The sequence below is a fragment of the Notamacropus eugenii genome, chromosome 4 (assembly GCF_028372415.1).
Source record: "Notamacropus eugenii isolate mMacEug1 chromosome 4, mMacEug1.pri_v2, whole genome shotgun sequence".
Classification (NCBI taxonomy): Eukaryota; Metazoa; Chordata; class Mammalia; order Diprotodontia; family Macropodidae; genus Notamacropus; species Notamacropus eugenii.
The window spans coordinates 472,755,630-472,778,759 of NC_092875.1; the positions used below are offsets into that span (position 1 = coordinate 472,755,630).

Consider the following 23,130-nt stretch of genomic DNA (forward strand, 5'->3'; position numbering starts at 1 on the left):
CTGATGATGAAGGACGCCTCTCTCTGACAGAGAGGGTGATGGACTCAGACTGCAGAAAGAGACATGCCATTTCTTCTTTGTTTTTTTCTCTCCATTACGTGTAGATAACATTTTTAACATTCATTTTTAATCATTTTGAATTCCAAATTCCCTCCCTTCCCCTTCCCCTCTTTGAGAAGGCAAATACTTTGATGTCAATTATACATGTTCAGTCACACAAAAATATTTTCATATTAGCCACGTTGCAAAAAAGAACACAGCACAACAAGAAAAAAAACCACAAGAAAAATAAAGAAAGTAAAAAAAAGTATGCTTTGATCTTCGCTCAGACTGCGTCAGCCTTTTCTCTGGAAGTGGACAGCATTTTTCACTATAAGTCCTCTGGGATTATTTTATATCACTGTATTGCTACAAAAAATAGCAGTATGATGATTGCAGCTGATCCTCATGCAGCACTGCTGTTACTGTGTACAGCGTTCTCCTGGTTCTGATCGCTTCAGTTTGCTTCAGATCGCTTCAGTTTGCTTCAGATAGTATAAATTTTCCCAGGTTTTTCTGAAACCACCCTGCTTGTCATTTCGTTTAGTACGGTAGTATTCCATCACAATCATATGCTACAACGTGGTCAGTCATTCCCCATTGAGGGGCATCCCTTCAATTTCCAATTCTTTGCCACCAGAAAAAAACCAGCTGCTATAGTTTTGTACATATAAAGCCTTTTTCCCTTTTTCGTTGATCTCTTTGGAATGCAGACCTGGAAGTGATATTGCTGGGTCAAAGGGTACGCAGTTTTATAAGCCTTTGGTCACAGTTCCAAATTGCTCTCCAAAATGGTTGGATCAGTTCACAACTCCACCAAGCATGTATTAGTGTCCCAAATTTTCTACATCCCTTCCAACATTTGTTATTTTTCTTTTCTGGCATGATAGCTGGTCTGAGAGATGTGAGGTGGTACCTCAGAGGTGTTTTCACTTGCATTTCTTAAATCAGCAGTACTCTAAATCACAATTGATTAGAGACATGCATTTTTGAAACCAGTCAATTTGAAAATTTGTTTTGCTTAACTATGCACATTTGTTACAAGAGTTTTCTTTCTCTCCTCTCTCTTCCTCCACTGTGCTAGGGGAGTAGGTGGGGTGTGGGGGACAGGAAATTAGAAGAGGGAGGCTATCTCTAGAGTCTCATCCTCTTTTCCCTGCCCCTTTCCCAAAAAGAACAAGACAGAAGGAAGGCAAGTTAAAACCATAAGCAAGCTGGACAGCTTTGAGTGTTCTACGCTGAATCACATCCTTAAAAAGGAAAGCAAGGTCTGTGTAATATAGACTCCGTTTCACGTACAACTTTCTCTTCAGAAACATTTACTTTATTTAGTGTTTGTTAAATTCAACATTAAAAATGAAAAAAAATTGAAATGGTGTGGAATACTCTGTGACCTAAGTGACTCTAGGGAATAGAAATCCTCTTGGGACTGTTTTGGCCACTTGGCGTTTGAAGATGTTCCCTGAAAGGTGTTGATTTTAGTTCCATCTTTACCACTCCCCTGAAGGAATTCTCACCGCTGTTGTTTGGAGCCTGTCCCTTCGGTCTCTATTTCCATGGCAACAGATGTTCAGTAAGTGAGCCCAGGGACCAGCATCCCTTTGACTTCACCCTCAGATTAGCCCATTCTCATAGAAGTTGCTGGGGAAATAGAGGACTTTCTAAAAGTGATTTATGGCCCTACCAAAGAAAGGTACAACTGTTTGGAAAGAAAAATGGGTCTTAAAGGGAAAGAAATAAAGGCAGGAAACAACAGAACCTATGTCACCAAATGAGGATGCTACGGCAGCTTTCTAAAACAAGAAGCAACATTCCTGAGGGCAGGGAACCAGGCCTTCCGTTTGGATTTGTCTCTTCCCCTCCTGTTTCCATGCACACTTTCTGGTCCTACTTAATGAGTATCTAGTCAGTAGATTACCGCCCCGCCCCCAGCTAAGGAAACCCTAATATATAAACAACTGAACTTACACAGCCAATTAGGGAATATGGCTCGCATTACAAAAGTGTTCACCTCAGGGCTACATTAAATAGTAAAGTTTCCTGAAGTTAGCCCAGATCAAAAGCAAAAAAAATCTGTAAGCAACATTTTATAACAAAAATTGCATAAAGTGATGGAAACGTCCAGTTGTAGATACTTGGCATTCCAAGGGTCTTTAGAGATCATATATTTGAGAAGCAGTGAGTATAGTGGACAGAATATTACTTCTGGAGTCAGGGAACCTGGGTTCAAGCCATGACTGTGACCTTTGGTGTGTGTGACCTTTGGCAAGTCATTTGACCTCAGTTATCTCATCTATAGAATGAAGAGTTGGCATTGGACACCTTCAGAGGTCACTTTTAGCTCCCAATCCATGAGCTTCATTTTATAGATGAGAAAACCAAGGCTCAGAGGGGTAAGGTGATTTACCCAAGGTCATGCAGCTCAGACTGAAAACTGGTATCCTGACATATATTGTGGCATTCTTTCCAACATGCCATCTCAATACATTTCAACATTCAGAATCACAAAATCTGAGAGTTGGAGGGGACCTCGCAGGCCAAAGGTGAATTCAAACCTCACAGAACAAATCCCCTTCATGAAAGGATTTGTTCTATCAAACTTGGACTCAGTCAAAAGGCCAAACCCAAGGACCTAGAAGGCCACATGTGGCCTCGGCTACAGGTTCCTCACCCCTATCGAGGCCATCTAAACAGATGCCCAATCGTGCTGCAAGTTGGACAGAGTGCTTTCCTTATAATTCTGTAATATAAGTGGGATACATATCATTATGACCATTTTATTGATTTGAACACTGAGGTTGTTTGAAACTAAATTGCCCACAGTGCAATGAGCAAGTATATGAAAAGAGATTCAGACTCAGGTCTCCTGACTCTCAGCCAAGTGCTTCATCTGCTGTGTAACACCATAAATTTCCCAAAATGTGGTCATTCAGCTTTTTCTGATAAACTTCCAACGCTAGGAATCCTGAGTCAGCCCACTCCAGTTACAGATAGCTCTAATTATTAACAAATATTTATTTATGCCAAATAGACATATGTGCATATATAATATCTCCCATGCCTCTTGAAGTCTCTGCCACCAAATAAAGCACATTCCTTAGACAGGAAGGCCACATTGTTATTTGTTTTCAGTCTCATCTTTTCTCTTTATTTTTCTCTTCTTTCTTTTTTCCCCAGTATTTACAATCTCAATTTTACAGATCATATTTCCAGGTCAGTGTCATAAAGTTTTATATAATGCTATTTCTACCCAAGCCTGAGGCAATTTTTGTGAAGAGACAGCTCAGTGTTTCAGGTTGCACATGTGAATGAAGATATGACTATTGATCGGCTGACAACAACACCTGGTACAGTGTTGTCTATCTGTGTACTTTACTTTGCTGTAGAGACTTCTGGATACACAGGAGATACACGTGCAAAGAGAAGCTCCAAGGGGACTGTTGAACGGTGAGCCAGAGTCCTTGGAGAGAGGACGTATTGTAGGGGCTTGTTGCATCACATTCCTGTCTCTCTAGAGCTTGTGATTCTAGAGATGGTGGGAAAAGGCTTCCAGTGGGTGAGGTTATTCTCCCTCTCTCCTGGTTTGAGCTGAGACTTAGCTAACCCCTAGCTGAAGAGTTCATTTACTCCTGTGTCTTCTTTGGTATAATCTAACCTGCAGAACTTCTCTAGCTTCTGGCTGCTGTTTTGCTTGCATAAATGGTTTTATCTGTTTGCGGTCTGGTATGTAACAAGTATTTGATGAAGGAACTAAGCTGGTAAGTGAAGGTTAAGTGCAATCCTTCCTCCACCTTGAGAGGGATCAAGGAATTGGTTTTTGTTCTGGACCCTTAATGCTGTACCCTTAGACTTAAAAGCCTTTAGAAATATTCAAAGACAGCAGATAGATTTACTTCTATTCTGATACCCCTCTCAGAGACACTGCAGCCTCTGGGGTTGCTAGCTAGCATCATAGCAGTTCAGAAACAGCCTTTCTCCTATGTTCCTCAGACTGAAGATCTGACACAACCATGCTATCTATCCATGAGCCACATCCATATCTATATCTACATATAGATAGGTAGATAGATATAAACATACAGATATAGATAGATAGCTCCACACAGAGATTTTACATTTCAAAAGATAATTCACTTTATTTTGCTCTCAAACCAGGTAAATCCACAGTTACAAATAAAACACTCCAACAAACCATAGTCCTCAAAAGTGAACAATTTTATATGAAAAAATATTAGTATTTGTACTCAATACTTTCATATTCATTCACAATTCTTGTGCATTTTAAGATTATCTAGATATTCATCACAGCTAAAGATCTAAGGCCCAAATCATGATGCTTTGCATTTGTAGAACATTTTATGCAGCATCTAAAGCACATTCACACACATGATCTCATTTATTCTGTATCTACATGTATAGTACATATATGTGTGCGTGTATGTATATATGTATGTAGTTGCCCCAATGGAATATATGCTCCTTGAGAATAGAAACTGTTTCATTCTTTTTTAATTTTTATTCCCAATGCCTAGAACAGTCCTTGGCACACAGTAGGTGCTTAATAAATACACTGGCTGATTGACTGGATTTTTACAACGATCTTTTGAGGTAGGCAAGTTATTCTCAATTACAGATGAAAAAACTGAGAGTTTGAAGTGATTTATCTAAAGTCACATAATTAAGAAATGACAGTCTCATGGAATTAGAAATGAAGCTCTTCTTACACAAGCTCTCCTGAGAAGACATCTCTACTCCTATTTACCAAGGAAACTCGTAACCTGGAGAGACCGAAGGTCATGAAGCAACGCCAACAGGCCTTCTTGGCCTTAACCGAAATACTACAGGCCAATTTATTTCCATGAATTTACCATCTGCCAGATACAGTACATTTCCTTCTAAATATCTATTACAACCACTTTTTGTTTATGATATGCTGAAACTTTAAATGACCATAAAGAAACTAGGATTGGAGAAACCCACTACCTGGGGTGAATGATGCCAGCGGCTTGTAAATCCTTTTCCTTCTAGGGAACTTTGACAAAATCGGTGTTGGCATGACTAGAAAACAATACCTTGAACATAAAGATAGCTATCTGCTGATCTAGATGAAATTATTTTTATGACTTCAGTTTCTACTGTCTTTAGAAATGGACAAAATGGGAAAATCTGATAGCTGGCATTTTTTTTCTTGGTGGACAAAGGTGTGTCAGGATAGCAAGACCTCTGACACAGGTACACCTGAGAGAAGTGGGAAGAACTCACAAAATGTTGTCAAGAAGGCCTTTGTTATTGACCTCATAACACAGCATTACCATTGCCCAGCCTTCTGGGGTACCCTGTGCCTGAGACCTAAAGGCACTTATAGGACAGCCCAACACACGAGACTTTCCCCAGGGATACACAAACACTCAGATACCCAGAATCCCCAGAGCTACACTGCCACAAAGAAGTCTCATCCAAATCTCCTTATAACACACATAGCTCAGCCATCACAGTATAATGAGCCAGCCTAAAACCAGTTCAGAAGTCTGGACTAGAGGCAGCCTCAGAGTGGAAGAAAGGCTGGTGCCATTCCCAGGGCTCCCAGCAGCAGTTTGCTGCCTTCTTGTCCCACAATACAAATCTCTTTTCTCCTCAATAGTCGTGACACAGGGAGAGAGGGTAGTAATATGTATTTGACAAGTATGAAGACACTGAGGTCTTTCCCATTCCTCCTCCCCTCTTTTATAAGTTCTAGAAAGGGCGTGATAACCTTGCTACAGAGTGCTGAGATACTTCATAGAGAGTTGTCACAATTTCAGCCCTGGAAGAGTATCCTCTGGGCATGTAGGTCATTTTCATCAAGTTTCTGATTCTGAGTGTAGGCTGGTGAGCTAGCATCTCTGGTTAAGACCTTCACTCAATAAAGCAATGCCTAGAAAAAGTGAGAAATATTTTCCACAGATGTTTCTGGGTCCTGAAAGCTCAGCCACATTGACCTGGGCCTACAGAACAGTAGTTAAATGTTCAAGGACTTCTATAGGATATCATGCTTCCTTTCGTCTCTCACTCCTAGATTCTGGTTACAAGGATGAAAGCAGACAGAAGCATGCAGATTCACCATTCCTTTGCTTTATCAAAGCCCTGACCAGTGCTTTCTCAGATTAGCCAGCTCCCCAATGGCAGCTCCCATGGGCCCTAGCACCATTCCCAATTTCTGAGAGCCAGCGTGGCCACCACCATCACTAGACTGTCAGATCCAAGAACAATGGGTGCTATAATCTAGATTGTATCCATGTGGATGCAACTTGGGAAAGCTTATCAAGTCAAAGACATGGTTGGAGCGGTCATCGTTGTTTACAACAAACAAGAAACAAATCCTTCTGTCTCTGACAACAAAAGGAGCTGGGCAGAACAATCCAGAGACAAGCATGGCCACTGTGGGAGAGCACAGGTGGGAGAGTTGGTAAAATTCAGAGACACTGTGGTTCATGCCACAGACCTGGGGCTTATCTGGGGAACAGGCATGTGGTGATCGGCACTACTCAAACATCTCTCTGCTGTTTAGGGCTCCACAGTGGCAGTCTATCCAAAACAAGAATCCCACCACACTGGTAATGGGCAGACACACAGCATTAAAGATTTAAAGCTTTAGAAACCCTGCACTCAACCCTCTCATTTTACCGATGAGGAAACTTCAGGTAGGAAGAAGGACCCATATAGATGAATAGCAAGAAATCCTAGAAAAATGAGCAAGGTTTGGGAAAATCATCTGACCAAAAGGAATATAAAAAGTGGGCCATGAGCCACTCCTAGCTTGGGCTGAAATGTTGAACTGAACGATCACAGCAGCTGGATGGGGGGCAGGGAAGGAGGACGAAGAAGTATTTTGGTGGAAACTGCTGGACACAAGATAAGGGGGAGGGAAAGAGGAGGGAGGGGAAGAAAGGGAAAAAGGGGAAGAAAGTGTAGAGAATTAGGGCAGAGAGGGGGGGAAGCCAAGAGAGAAAAATGAGGAGAAGGAAAGGGAGAGGGAGATTAAACTTTTGCCAATGTTAACTGTGAACAATTGTCTGCTCCCTTCATTTATTACATGGAATGTGAGTCACTCTCCAATAAAACCTGACTTTTGGCCAAAGTGAAATCTAGCATCTGACTTGCTAGGTGAACTCAGCAGGCTGCCCCTTGACTGAGGAACTCAATTAGAGCTTTTTATCTGAAGTAAAAGTTTCTCAGGAAAGAAGGGATGAACCAAGTTACTCCTGCTTTTGAAACTTCCCCCCATCAAATAACAGCATGAGTTTATGTTCCCGAATGTGTCTGCTTCTTAGCTGCACTTGTGGTTGAAATCAGGGGTCCACTATGGTTGAGGACAAAAGAGGGTGAATGGAATTCTTGGGACTGGGGCAGACAAAGGGGGTGCAAGTTACATGACTCTGGATGCCTGAGCGGCAGTCTTCCAGTCTGAGGGCCCATTAGCATCCTACATCCATGGTCCCCAAACTCCAGTTGCTTTGGGATCGCAGCGGGGATCCTGGTCGGGATAGAACACGGGGACAGAGCTCTTGTGGTAATACTGGAGCCGGGCCAGAAGCTTCTTAACAATACTGGGATATTTCCAGGACAGGTCATATCTTTCTTCGGGGTCTTGTTGTATATCAAAAAGCCAGAGGTTTTTGGTTGGTGGGTCAGGTGAAGGTTGTCTTCTAACTTTGTATAAAGATGGTGGTGGAAACCAGTGACCACAGCCTGTCAGAGAAACACAAAACAGTAAGAGGAGGCCCAATATACATTTTTTTTTTGAGGGAGGAGGCAAGGCAATTGGGGTTAAGTGACTTGCCCAAGGTCACACAGTTAGTAAATGTCAAGTGACTGAGGCCAGATTTGGACTCAGTTCTCTGACTCCAGGGCCAGTGCCCTATGCACTATGTCACCTAGCTGCACCCCAGTATACATCCAGATAGAGCTTGAAAACATGCCTACTTGGCTCTTCCCCAAAGGAATTCTCCAGTCCCAGGCCACTCTCCAGTCTCGGATATACCTGAACTCACACCCCCTGACACACCTGTCCGGGAGGAGAAGCAGGTATGATTCCTGCTGTTCCAGACCACTTCCACATACTGTCCTGCTTCCCCTTTGGGGTTCACTCAGATCAAGTCTATCCTTTCCTGATCCTGAGGTTGGCTCTGTAAGCAACTGGGTGACTCTTCCTTTGCTCTCAAGGAGGCCTCAAAGACATTCTCTCCATCCCAAACCCTGCCTTTAAACTCAAGGATATCATTGACATGTTGATGCCCCCTCAAATACTCCTGCTTTCTTGTTCAGCCTCCTCCTCAGCTGTCATGATCTCAGTCTTCGTTCTGTCCTAAAACTTCAGTGACTCTGTCTTATCTCTAGAACAGCAGCTTCCAAAACTCTGATCTCACTTCAATATCAGTAATCAATTTTTGAATATGTATCTATTTACTTATAAATTCTCTATATACATACACACACACACATACATATGTACTAGTGCACACGAGCGCACAATAATACGCACACATATATATGTACTAGTGCACACGAGCGCACAATACACACACATATATATATGTACTAGTGCACACGAGCGCACAATAATACGCACACATATATATGTACTAGTGCACACGAGCGCACAATAATACGCACACATATATATGTACTAGTGCACACGAGCGCACAATAATACGCACACATATATATGTACTAGTGCACACGAGCGCACAATAATACGCACACATATATATGTACTAGTGCACACGAGCGCACAATAATACGCACACATATATATGTACTAGTGCACACGAGCGCACAATAATACACACACATATATATGTACTAGTGCACACGAGCGCACAATACACACATATATATGTACTAGTGCACACGAGCGCACAATAATACGCACACATATATATGTACTAGTGCACACGAGCGCACAATAATACGCACACATATATATGTACTAGTGCACACGAGCGCACAATAATACGCACACATATATATGTACTAGTGCACACGAGCGCACAATAATACACACACATATATATGTACTAGTGCACACGAGCGCACAATAATACACACACATATATATGTACTAGTGCACACGAGCGCACAATAATAGGCACACATATATATGTAATAGTGCACACGAGCGCACAGTACACACACATATATATGTACTAGTGCACACGAGCGCACAATAATACGCACACATATATATGTGATAGTGCACACGAGTGCACAATACACACACATATATATGTACTAGTGCACACGAGCGCACAATAATACACACACATATATATGTAATAGTGCACACGAGCGCACAATAATACACACACATATATATGTAATAGTGCACACGAGCGCACAATAATACACACACATATATATGTACTAGTGCACACGAGCGCACAATAATACACACACATATATATGTACTAGTGCACACGAGCGCACAATAATACACACACATATATATGTACTAGTGCACACGAGCGCACAATAATAGGCACACATATATATGTACTAGTGCACACGAGCGCACAATAATACGCACACATATATATGTACTAGTGCACACGAGCGCACAATAATACGCACACATATATATGTACTAGTGCACACGAGCGCACAATAATACGCACACATATATATGTAATAGTGCACACGAGCGCACAATAATACGCACACATATATATGTACTAGTGCACACGAGCGCACAATAATACACACACATATATATGTACTAGTGCACACGAGCGCACAATAATACGCACACATATATATGTACTAGTGCACACGAGCGCACAATAATACGCACACATATATATGTACTAGTGCACACGAGCGCACAATAATATGCACACATATATATGTAATAGTGCACACGAGCGCACAATACACACACATATATATGTACTAGTGCACACGAGCGCACAATAATACGCACACATATATATGTAATAGTGCACACGAGCGCACAATAATACACACACATATATATGTACTAGTGCACACGAGCGCACAATAATACGCACACATATATATGTACTAGTGCACACGAGCGCACAATAATACACACACATATATATGTACTAGTGCACACGAGCGCACAATAATACGCACACATATATATGTACTAGTGCACACGAGCGCACAATAATACGCACACATATATATGTAATAGTGCACACGAGCGCACAATACACACACATATATATGTACTAGTGCACACGAGCGCACAATAATACGCACACATATATATGTAATAGTGCACACGAGCGCACAATACACACACATATATATGTACTAGTGCACACGAGCGCACAATAATACGCACACATATATATGTAATAGTGCACACGAGCGCACAATAATACACACACATATATATGTACTAGTGCACACGAGCGCACAATAATACACACACATATATATGTACTAGTGCACACGAGCGCACAATACACACATATATATGTACTAGTGCACACGAGCGCACAATAATACGCACACATATATATGTACTAGTGCACACGAGTGCACAATAATACACACACATATATGTACTAGTGCACACGAGCGCACAATAATACGCACACATATATATGTACTAGTGCACACGAGCGCACAATAATACGCACACATATATATGTACTAGTACACACGAGCGCACAATAATACACACACATATATATGTACTAGTGCACACGAGCGCACAATAATACACACACATATATATGTACTAGTGCACACGAGCGCACAATAATACACACACATATATATGTACTAGTGCACACGAGCGCACAATACACACATATATATGTACTAGTGCACACGAGCGCACAATAATACGCACACATATATATGTAATAGTGCACACGAGCGCACAATAATACACACACGTATATATGTACTAGTGCACACGAGCGCACAATAATAGGCACACATATATATGTAATAGTGCACACGAGCGCACAGTACACACACATATATATGTACTAGTGCACACGAGCGCACAATAATACGCACACATATATATGTAATAGTGCACACGAGCGCACAATAGGCACACATATATATGTACTAGTGCACACGAGCGCACAATAATACGCACACATATATATGTACTAGTGCACACGAGCGCACAATAATACACACACATATATATGTACTAGTGCACACGAGCGCACAATAATACACACACATATATATGTACTAGTGCACACGAGCGCACAATAATACACACACATATATATGTACTAGTGCACACGAGCGCACAATAATACGCACACATATATATGTACTAGTGCACACGAGCGCACAATAATACGCACACATATATATGTACTAGTGCACACGAGCGCACAATAATACGCACACATATATATGTACTAGTGCACACGAGCGCACAATAATACGCACACATATATATGTACTAGTGCACACGAGCGCACAATAATACACACACATATATATGTACTAGTGCACACGAGCGCACAATACACACATATATATGTACTAGTGCACACGAGCGCACAATAATACGCACACATATATATGTACTAGTGCACACGAGCGCACAATAATACGCACACATATATATGTACTAGTGCACACGAGCGCACAATAATACGCACACATATATATGTACTAGTGCACACGAGCGCACAATAATACACACACATATATATGTACTAGTGCACACGAGCGCACAATAATAGGCACACATATATATGTAATAGTGCACACGAGCGCACAGTACACACACATATATATGTACTAGTGCACACGAGCGCACAATAATACGCACACATATATATGTGATAGTGCACACGAGTGCACAATACACACACATATATATGTACTAGTGCACACGAGCGCACAATAATACACACACATATATATGTACTAGTGCACACGAGCGCACAATAATACACACACATATATATGTACTAGTGCACACGAGCGCACAATACACACATATATATGTACTAGTGCACACGAGCGCACAATAATACGCACACATATATATGTAATAGTGCACACGAGCGCACAATAATACACACACGTATATATGTACTAGTGCACACGAGCGCACAATAATAGGCACACATATATATGTAATAGTGCACACGAGCGCACAGTACACACACATATATATGTACTAGTGCACACGAGCGCACAATAATACGCACACATATATATGTAATAGTGCACACGAGCGCACAATAGGCACACATATATATGTACTAGTGCACACGAGCGCACAATAATACGCACACATATATATGTACTAGTGCACACGAGCGCACAATAATACACACACATATATATGTACTAGTGCACACGAGCGCACAATAATACACACACATATATATGTACTAGTGCACACGAGCGCACAATAATACACACACATATATATGTACTAGTGCACACGAGCGCACAATAATACGCACACATATATATGTACTAGTGCACACGAGCGCACAATAATACGCACACATATATATGTACTAGTGCACACGAGCGCACAATAATACGCACACATATATATGTACTAGTGCACACGAGCGCACAATAATACGCACACATATATATGTACTAGTGCACACGAGCGCACAATAATACACACACATATATATGTACTAGTGCACACGAGCGCACAATACACACATATATATGTACTAGTGCACACGAGCGCACAATAATACGCACACATATATATGTACTAGTGCACACGAGCGCACAATAATACGCACACATATATATGTACTAGTGCACACGAGCGCACAATAATACGCACACATATATATGTACTAGTGCACACGAGCGCACAATAATACACACACATATATATGTACTAGTGCACACGAGCGCACAATAATACACACACATATATATGTACTAGTGCACACGAGCGCACAATAATAGGCACACATATATATGTAATAGTGCACACGAGCGCACAGTACACACACATATATATGTACTAGTGCACACGAGCGCACAATAATACGCACACATATATATGTGATAGTGCACACGAGTGCACAATACACACACATATATATGTACTAGTGCACACGAGCGCACAATAATACACACACATATATATGTAATAGTGCACACGAGCGCACAATAATACACACACATATATATGTAATAGTGCACACGAGCGCACAATAATACACACACATATATATGTACTAGTGCACACGAGCGCACAATAATACACACACATATATATGTACTAGTGCACACGAGCGCACAATAATACACACACATATATATGTACTAGTGCACACGAGCGCACAATAATAGGCACACATATATATGTACTAGTGCACACGAGCGCACAATAATAGGCACACATATATATGTACTAGTGCACACGAGCGCACAATAATACGCACACATATATATGTACTAGTGCACACGAGCGCACAATAATACGCACACATATATATGTAATAGTGCACACGAGCGCACAATAATACGCACACATATATATGTACTAGTGCACACGAGCGCACAATAATACACACACATATATATGTACTAGTGCACACGAGCGCACAATAATACGCACACATATATATGTACTAGTGCACACGAGCGCACAATAATACGCACACATATATATGTACTAGTGCACACGAGCGCACAATAATATGCACACATATATATGTAATAGTGCACACGAGCGCACAATACACACACATATATATGTACTAGTGCACACGAGCGCACAATAATACGCACACATATATATGTAATAGTGCACACGAGCGCACAATAATACACACACATATATATGTACTAGTGCACACGAGCGCACAATAATACGCACACATATATATGTACTAGTGCACACGAGCGCACAATAATACACACACATATATATGTACTAGTGCACACGAGCGCACAATAATACGCACACATATATATGTACTAGTGCACACGAGCGCACAATAATATGCACACATATATATGTAATAGTGCACACGAGCGCACAATACACACACATATATATGTACTAGTGCACACGAGCGCACAATAATACGCACACATATATATGTAATAGTGCACACGAGCGCACAATACACACACATATATATGTACTAGTGCACACGAGTGCACAATAATACGCACACATATATATGTAATAGTGCACACGAGCGCACAATAATACACACACATATATATGTACTAGTGCACACGAGCGCACAATAATACACACACATATATATGTACTAGTGCACACGAGCGCACAATACACACATATATATGTACTAGTGCACACGAGCGCACAATAATACGCACACATATATATGTACTAGTGCACACGAGTGCACAATAATACACACACATATATGTACTAGTGCACACGAGCGCACAATAATACGCACACATATATATGTACTAGTGCACACGAGCGCACAATAATACGCACACATATATATGTACTAGTACACACGAGCGCACAATAATACACACACATATATATGTACTAGTGCACACGAGCGCACAATAATACACACACATATATATGTACTAGTGCACACGAGCGCACAATAATACACACACATATATATGTACTAGTGCACACGAGCGCACAATACACACATATATATGTACTAGTGCACACGAGCGCACAATAATACGCACACATATATATGTAATAGTGCACACGAGCGCACAATAATACACACACGTATATATGTACTAGTGCACACGAGCGCACAATAATAGGCACACATATATATGTAATAGTGCACACGAGCGCACAGTACACACACATATATATGTACTAGTGCACACGAGCGCACAATAATACGCACACATATATATGTAATAGTGCACACGAGCGCACAATAGGCACACATATATATGTACTAGTGCACACGAGCGCACAATAATACGCACACATATATATGTACTAGTGCACACGAGCGCACAATAATACACACACATATATATGTACTAGTGCACACGAGCGCACAATAATACACACACATATATATGTACTAGTGCACACGAGCGCACAATAATACACACACATATATATGTACTAGTGCACACGAGCGCACAATAATACACACACATATATATGTACTAGTGCACACGAGCGCACAATAATACACACACATATATATGTACTAGTGCACACGAGCGCACAATACACACACATATATATGTACTAGTGCACACGAGCGCACAATAATACACACACATATATATGTACTAGTGCACACGAGCGCACAATACACACATATATATGTACTAGTGCACACGAGTGCACAATAATACACACACATATATGTACTAGTGCACACGAGCGCACAATACACACACATATATATGTACTAGTGCACACGAGCGCACAATAATAGGCACACATATATATGTACTAGTGCACACGAGCGCACAATAATACGCACACATATATATGTACTAGTGCACATGAGCGCACAATAATACACACACATATATATGTAATAGTGCACACGAGCGCACAATAATACGCACACATATATATGTACTAGTGCACACGAGCGCACAATAATACACACACATATATATGTACTAGTGCACACGAGCGCACAATAATACACACACATATATATGTACTAGTGCACACGAGCGCACAATAATACACACACATATATATGTACTAGTGCACACGAGCGCACAATAATACACACACATATATATGTACTAGTGCACACGAGCGCACAATAATACACACACATATATATGTACTAGTGCACACGAGCGCACAATAATACGCACACATATATATGTAATAGTGCACACGAGCGCACAATACACACACATATATATGTACTAGTGCACACGAGCGCACAATAATACACACACATATATATGTACTAGTGCACACGAGCGCACAATACACACATATATATGTACTAGTGCACACGAGTGCACAATAATACACACACATATATGTACTAGTGCACACGAGCGCACAATACACACACATATATATGTACTAGTGCACACGAGCGCACAATAATAGGCACACATATATATGTACTAGTGCACACGAGCGCACAATAATACGCACACATATATATGTACTAGTGCACATGAGCGCACAATAATACACACACATATATATGTACTAGTGCACACGAGCGCACAATAATACACACACATATATATGTACTAGTGCACACGAGCGCACAATACACACATATATATGTACTAGTGCACACGAGCGCACAATAATACACACACATATATATGTACTAGTGCACACGAGCGCACAATAATACGCACACATATATATGTACTAGTGCACACGAGCGCACAATAATACGCACACATATATATGTAATAGTGCACACGAGCGCACAATACACACACATATATATGTACTAGTGCACACGAGCGCACAATAATACGCACACATATATATGTACTAGTGCACACGAGCGCACAATACACACACATATATATGTACTAGTGCACACGAGCGCACAATAATACACACACATATATATGTACTAGTGCACACGAGCGCACAATAATACGCACACATATATATGTACTAGTGCACACGAGCGCACAATAATATGCACACATATATATGTAATAGTGCACACGAGCGCACAATACACACACATATATATGTACTAGTGCACACGAGCGCACAATAATACGCACACATATATATGTAATAGTGCACACGAGCGCACAATAATACACACACATATATATGTACTAGTGCACACGAGCGCACAATAATACGCACACATATATATGTACTAGTGCACACGAGCGCACAATAATACACACACATATATATGTACTAGTGCACACGAGCGCACAATAATACGCACACATATATATGTACTAGTGCACACGAGCGCACAATAATACGCACACATATATATGTAATAGTGCACACGAGCGCACAATACACACACATATATATGTACTAGTGCACACGAGCGCACAATAATACACACACATATATATGTACTAGTGCACACGAGCGCACAATACACACATATATATGTACTAGTGCACACGAGTGCACAATAATACACACACATATATGTACTAGTGCACACGAGCGCACAATACACACACATATATATGTACTAGTGCACACGAGCGCACAATAATAGGCACACATATATATGTACTAGTGCACACGAGCGCACAATAATACGCACACATATATATGTACTAGTGCACATGAGCGCACAATAATACACACACATATATATGTACTAGTGCACACGAGCGCACAATAATACACACACATATATATGTACTAGTGCACACGAGCGCACAATACACACATATATATGTACTAGTGCACACGAGCGCACAATAATACGCACACATATATATGTAATAGTGCACACGAGCGCACAATAGGCACACATATATATGTACTAGTGCACACGAGCGCACAATAATACGCACACATATATATGTACTAGTGCACACGAGCGCACAATAATACACACACATATATATGTACTAGTGCACACGAGCGCACAATAATACACACACATATATATGTACTAGTGCACACGAGCGCACAATAATACACACACATATATATGTACTAGTGCACACGAGCGCACAATAATACGCACACATATATATGTACTAGTGCACACGAGCGCACAATAATACGCACACATATATATGTACTAGTGCACACGAGCGCACAATAATACGCACACATATATATGTACTAGTGCACACGAGCGCACAATAATACGCACACATATATATGTACTAGTGCACACGAGCGCACAATAATACGCACACATATATATGTAATAGTGCACACGAGCGCACAATACACACACATATATATGTACTAGTGCACACGAGCGCACAATAATACGCACACATATATATGTACTAGTGCACACGAGCGCACAATAATACGCACACATATATATGTACTAGTGCACACGAGCGCACAATAATACGCACACATATATATGTACTAGTGCACACGAGCGCACAATAATACACACACATATATATGTACTAGTGCACACGAGCGCACAATAATACACACACATATATATGTACTAGTGCACACGAGCGCACAATAATAGGCACACATATATATGTAATAGTGCACACGAGCGCACAGTACACACACATATATATGTACTAGTGCACACGAGCGCACAATAATACGCACACATATATATGTGATAGTGCACACGAGTGCACAATACACACACATATATATGTACTAGTGCACACGAGCGCACAATAATACACACACATATATATGTAATAGTGCACACGAGCGCACAATAATACACACACATATATATGTAATAGTGCACACGAGCGCACAATAATACACACACATATATATGTACTAGTGCACACGAGCGCACAATAATACACACACATATATATGTACTAGTGCACACGAGCGCACAATAATACACACACATATATATGTACTAGTGCACACGAGCGCACAATAATAGGCACACATATATATGTACTAGTGCACACGAGCGCAAAATAATACGCACACATATATATGTACTAGTGCACACGAGCGCACAATAATACGCACACATATATATGTACTAGTGCACACGAGCGCACAATAATACGCACACATATATATGTAATAGTGCACACGAGCGCACAATAATACGCACACATATATATGTACTAGTGCACACGAGCGCACAATAATACACACACATATATATGTACTAGTGCACACGAGCGCACAATAATACGCACACATATATATGTACTAGTGCACACGAGCGCACAATAATACGCACACATATATATGTACTAGTGCACACGAGCGCACAATAATATGCACACATATATATGTAATAGTGCACACGAGCGCACAATACACACACATATATATGTACTAGTGCACACGAGCGCACAATAATACGCACACATATATATGTAATAGTGCACACGAGCGCACAATAATACACACACATATATATGTACTAGTGCACACGAGCGCACAATAATACGCACACATATATATGTACTAGTGCACACGAGCGCACAATAATACACACACATATATATGTACTAGTGCACACGAGCGCACAATAATACGCACACATATATATGTACTAGTGCACACGAGCGCACAATAATACGCACACATATATATGTAATAGTGCACACGAGCGCACAATACACACACATATATATGTACTAGTGCACACGAGCGCACAATAATACGCACACATATATATGTAATAGTGCACACGAGCGCACAATACACACACATATATATGTACTAGTGCACACGAGTGCACAATAATACGCACACATATATATGTAATAGTGCACACGAGCGCACAATAATACACACACATATATATGTACTAGTGCACACGAGCGCACAATAATACACACACATATATATGTACTAGTGCACACGAGCGCACAATACACACATATATATGTACTAGTGCACACGAGCGCACAATAATACGCACACATATATATGTACTAGTGCACACGAGTGCACAATAATACACACACATATATGTACTAGTGCACACGAGCGCACAATAATACGCACACATATATATGTACTAGTGCACACGAGCGCACAATAATACGCACACATATATATGTACTAGTACACACGAGCGCACAATAATACACACACATATATATGTACTAGTGCACACGAGCGCACAATAATACACACACATATATATGTACTAGTGCACACGAGCGCACAATAATACACACACATATATATGTACTAGTGCACACGAGCGCACAATACACACATATATATGTACTAGTGCACACGAGCGCACAATAATACGCACACATATATATGTAATAGTGCACACGAGCGCACAATAATACACACACGTATATATGTACTAGTGCACACGAGCGCACAATAATAGGCACACATATATATGTAATAGTGCACACGAGCGCACAGTACACACACATATATATGTACTAGTGCACACGAGCGCACAATAATACGCACACATATATATGTAATAGTGCACACGAGCGCACAATAGGCACACATATATATGTACTAGTGCACACGAGCGCACAATAATACGCACACATATATATGTACTAGTGCACACGAGCGCACAATAATACACACACATATATATGTACTAGTGCACACGAGCGCACAATAATACACACACATATATATGTACTAGTGCACACGAGCGCACAATAATACACACACATATATATGTACTAGTGCACACGAGCGCACAATAATACACACACATATATATGTACTAGTGCACACGAGCGCACAATAATACACACACATATATATGTACTAGTGCACACGAGCGCACAATACACACACATATATATGTACTAGTGCACACGAGCGCACAATAATACACACACATATATATGTACTAGTGCACACGAGCGCACAATACACACATATATATGTACTAGTGCACACGAGTGCACAATAATACACACACATATATGTACTAGTGCACACGAGCGCACAATACACACACATATATATGTACTAGTGCACACGAGCGCACAATAATAGGCACACATATATATGTACTAGTGCACACGAGCGCACAATAATACGCACACATATATATGTACTAGTGCACATGAGCGCACAATAATACACACACATATATATGTAATAGTGCACACGAGCGCACAATAATACGCACACATATATATGTACTAGTGCACACGAGCGCACAATAATACACACACATATATATGTACTAGTGCACACGAGCGCACAATAATACACACACATATATATGTACTAGTGCACACGAGCGCACAATAATACACACACATATATATGTACTAGTGCACACGAGCGCACAATAATACACACACATATATATGTACTAGTGCACACGAGCGCACAATAATACACACACATATATATGTACTAGTGCACACGAGCGCACAATAATACGCACACATATATATGTAATAGTGCACACGAGCGCACAATACACACACATATATATGTACTAGTGCACACGAGCGCACAATAATACACACACATATATATGTACTAGTGCACACGAGCGCACAATACACACATATATATGTACTAGTGCACACGAGTGCACAATAATACACACACATATATGTACTAGTGCACACGAGCGCACAATACACACACATATATATGTACTAGTGCACACGAGCGCACAATAATAGGCACACATATATATGTACTAGTGCACACGAGCGCACAATAATACGCACACATATATATGTACTAGTGCACATGAGCGCACAATAATACACACACATATATATGTACTAGTGCACACGAGCGCACAATAATACACACACATATATATGTACTAGTGCACACGAGCGCACAATACACACATATATATGTACTAGTGCACACGAGCGCACAATAATACACACACATATATATGTACTAGTGCACACGAGCGCACAATAATACGCACACATATATATGTACTAGTGCACACGAGCGCACAATAATACGCACACATATATATGTAATAGTGCACACGAGCGCACAATACACACACATATATATGTACTAGTGCACACGAGCGCACAATAATACGCACACATATATATGTACTAGTGCACACGAGCGCACAATACACACACATATATATGTACTAGTGCACACGAGCGCACAATAATACACACACATATATATGTACTAGTGCACACGAGCGCACAATAATACGCACACATATATATGTACTAGTGCACACGAGCGCACAATAATATGCACACATATATATGTAATAGTGCACACGAGCGCACAATACACACACATATATATGTACTAGTGCACACGAGCGCACAATAATACGCACACATATATATGTAATAGTGCACACGAGCGCACAATAATACACACACATATATATGTACTAGTGCACACGAGCGCACAATAATACGCACACATATATATGTACTAGTGCACACGAGCGCACAATAATACACACACATATATATGTACTAGTGCACACGAGCGCACAATAATACGCACACATATATATGTACTAGTGCACACGAGCGCACAATAATACGCACACATATATATGTAATAGTGCACACGAGCGCACAATACACACACATATATATGTACTAGTGCACACGAGCGCACAATAATACACACACATATATATGTACTAGTGCACACGAGCGCACAATACACACATATATATGTACTAGTGCACACGAGTGCACAATAATACACACACATATATGTACTAGTGCACACGAGCGCACAATACACACACATATATATGTACTAGTGCACACGAGCGCACAATAATAGGCACACATATATATGTACTAGTGCACACGAGCGCACAATAATACGCACACATATATATGTACTAGTGCACATGAGCGCACAATAATACACACACATATATATGTACTAGTGCACACGAGCGCACAATAATACACACACATATATATGTACTAGTGCACACGAGCGCACAATACACACATATATATGTACTAGTGCACACGAGCGCACAATAATACACACACATATATATGTACTAGTGCACACGAGCGCACAATAATACGCACACATATATATGTACTAGTGCACACGAGCGCACAATAATACGCACACATATATATGTACTAGTGCACACGAGCGCACAATAATACGCACACATATATATGTACTAGTGCACACGAGCGCACAATAATACGCACACATATATATGTACTAGTGCACACGAGCGCACAATAATACACACACGTATATATGTACTAGTGCACACGAGCGCACAATAATACGCACTATAAAACTTACAAAATACAGAAATTAAAAAGGATGAGATAAAGAGATAAAGATGAAATACATTTGATCCTGTAGTCAAGTGGAAGGGGCAGGGATGACACTGAGGAACCTAAGCTTGGGGGTTGTGCGGAGGATGGGACCGGGATGTGGGCAAAAGGCTTGAAGCAGTGAGACCAGTTAGGAGGAAGCCATTGCAATAGTCCAGGACAAAAGTGACCAGGATCTGAACCAAGACAGAGAAGACGGGAGATGAAAGAAAT

The 23,130-nt window shown here is 40.7% G+C and overlaps 1 protein-coding gene across 1 annotated transcript in view; it reads right to left on the reverse strand.

Moving 5' to 3' along the window:
- Window positions 1-4,148: 4,148 nt before the first annotated feature.
- ARSB (arylsulfatase B) overlaps window positions 4,149-23,130 on the reverse strand; it is a 260,017-nt gene continuing 241,035 nt past the window's right edge. The window contains exon 8 of the mRNA XM_072606420.1: window positions 4,149-7,767. Coding sequence (XP_072462521.1) covers window positions 7,502-7,767 — 266 coding nt within the window. The 3' untranslated portion in view covers window positions 4,149-7,501. The remainder of the gene's footprint in view (window positions 7,768-23,130) is intronic.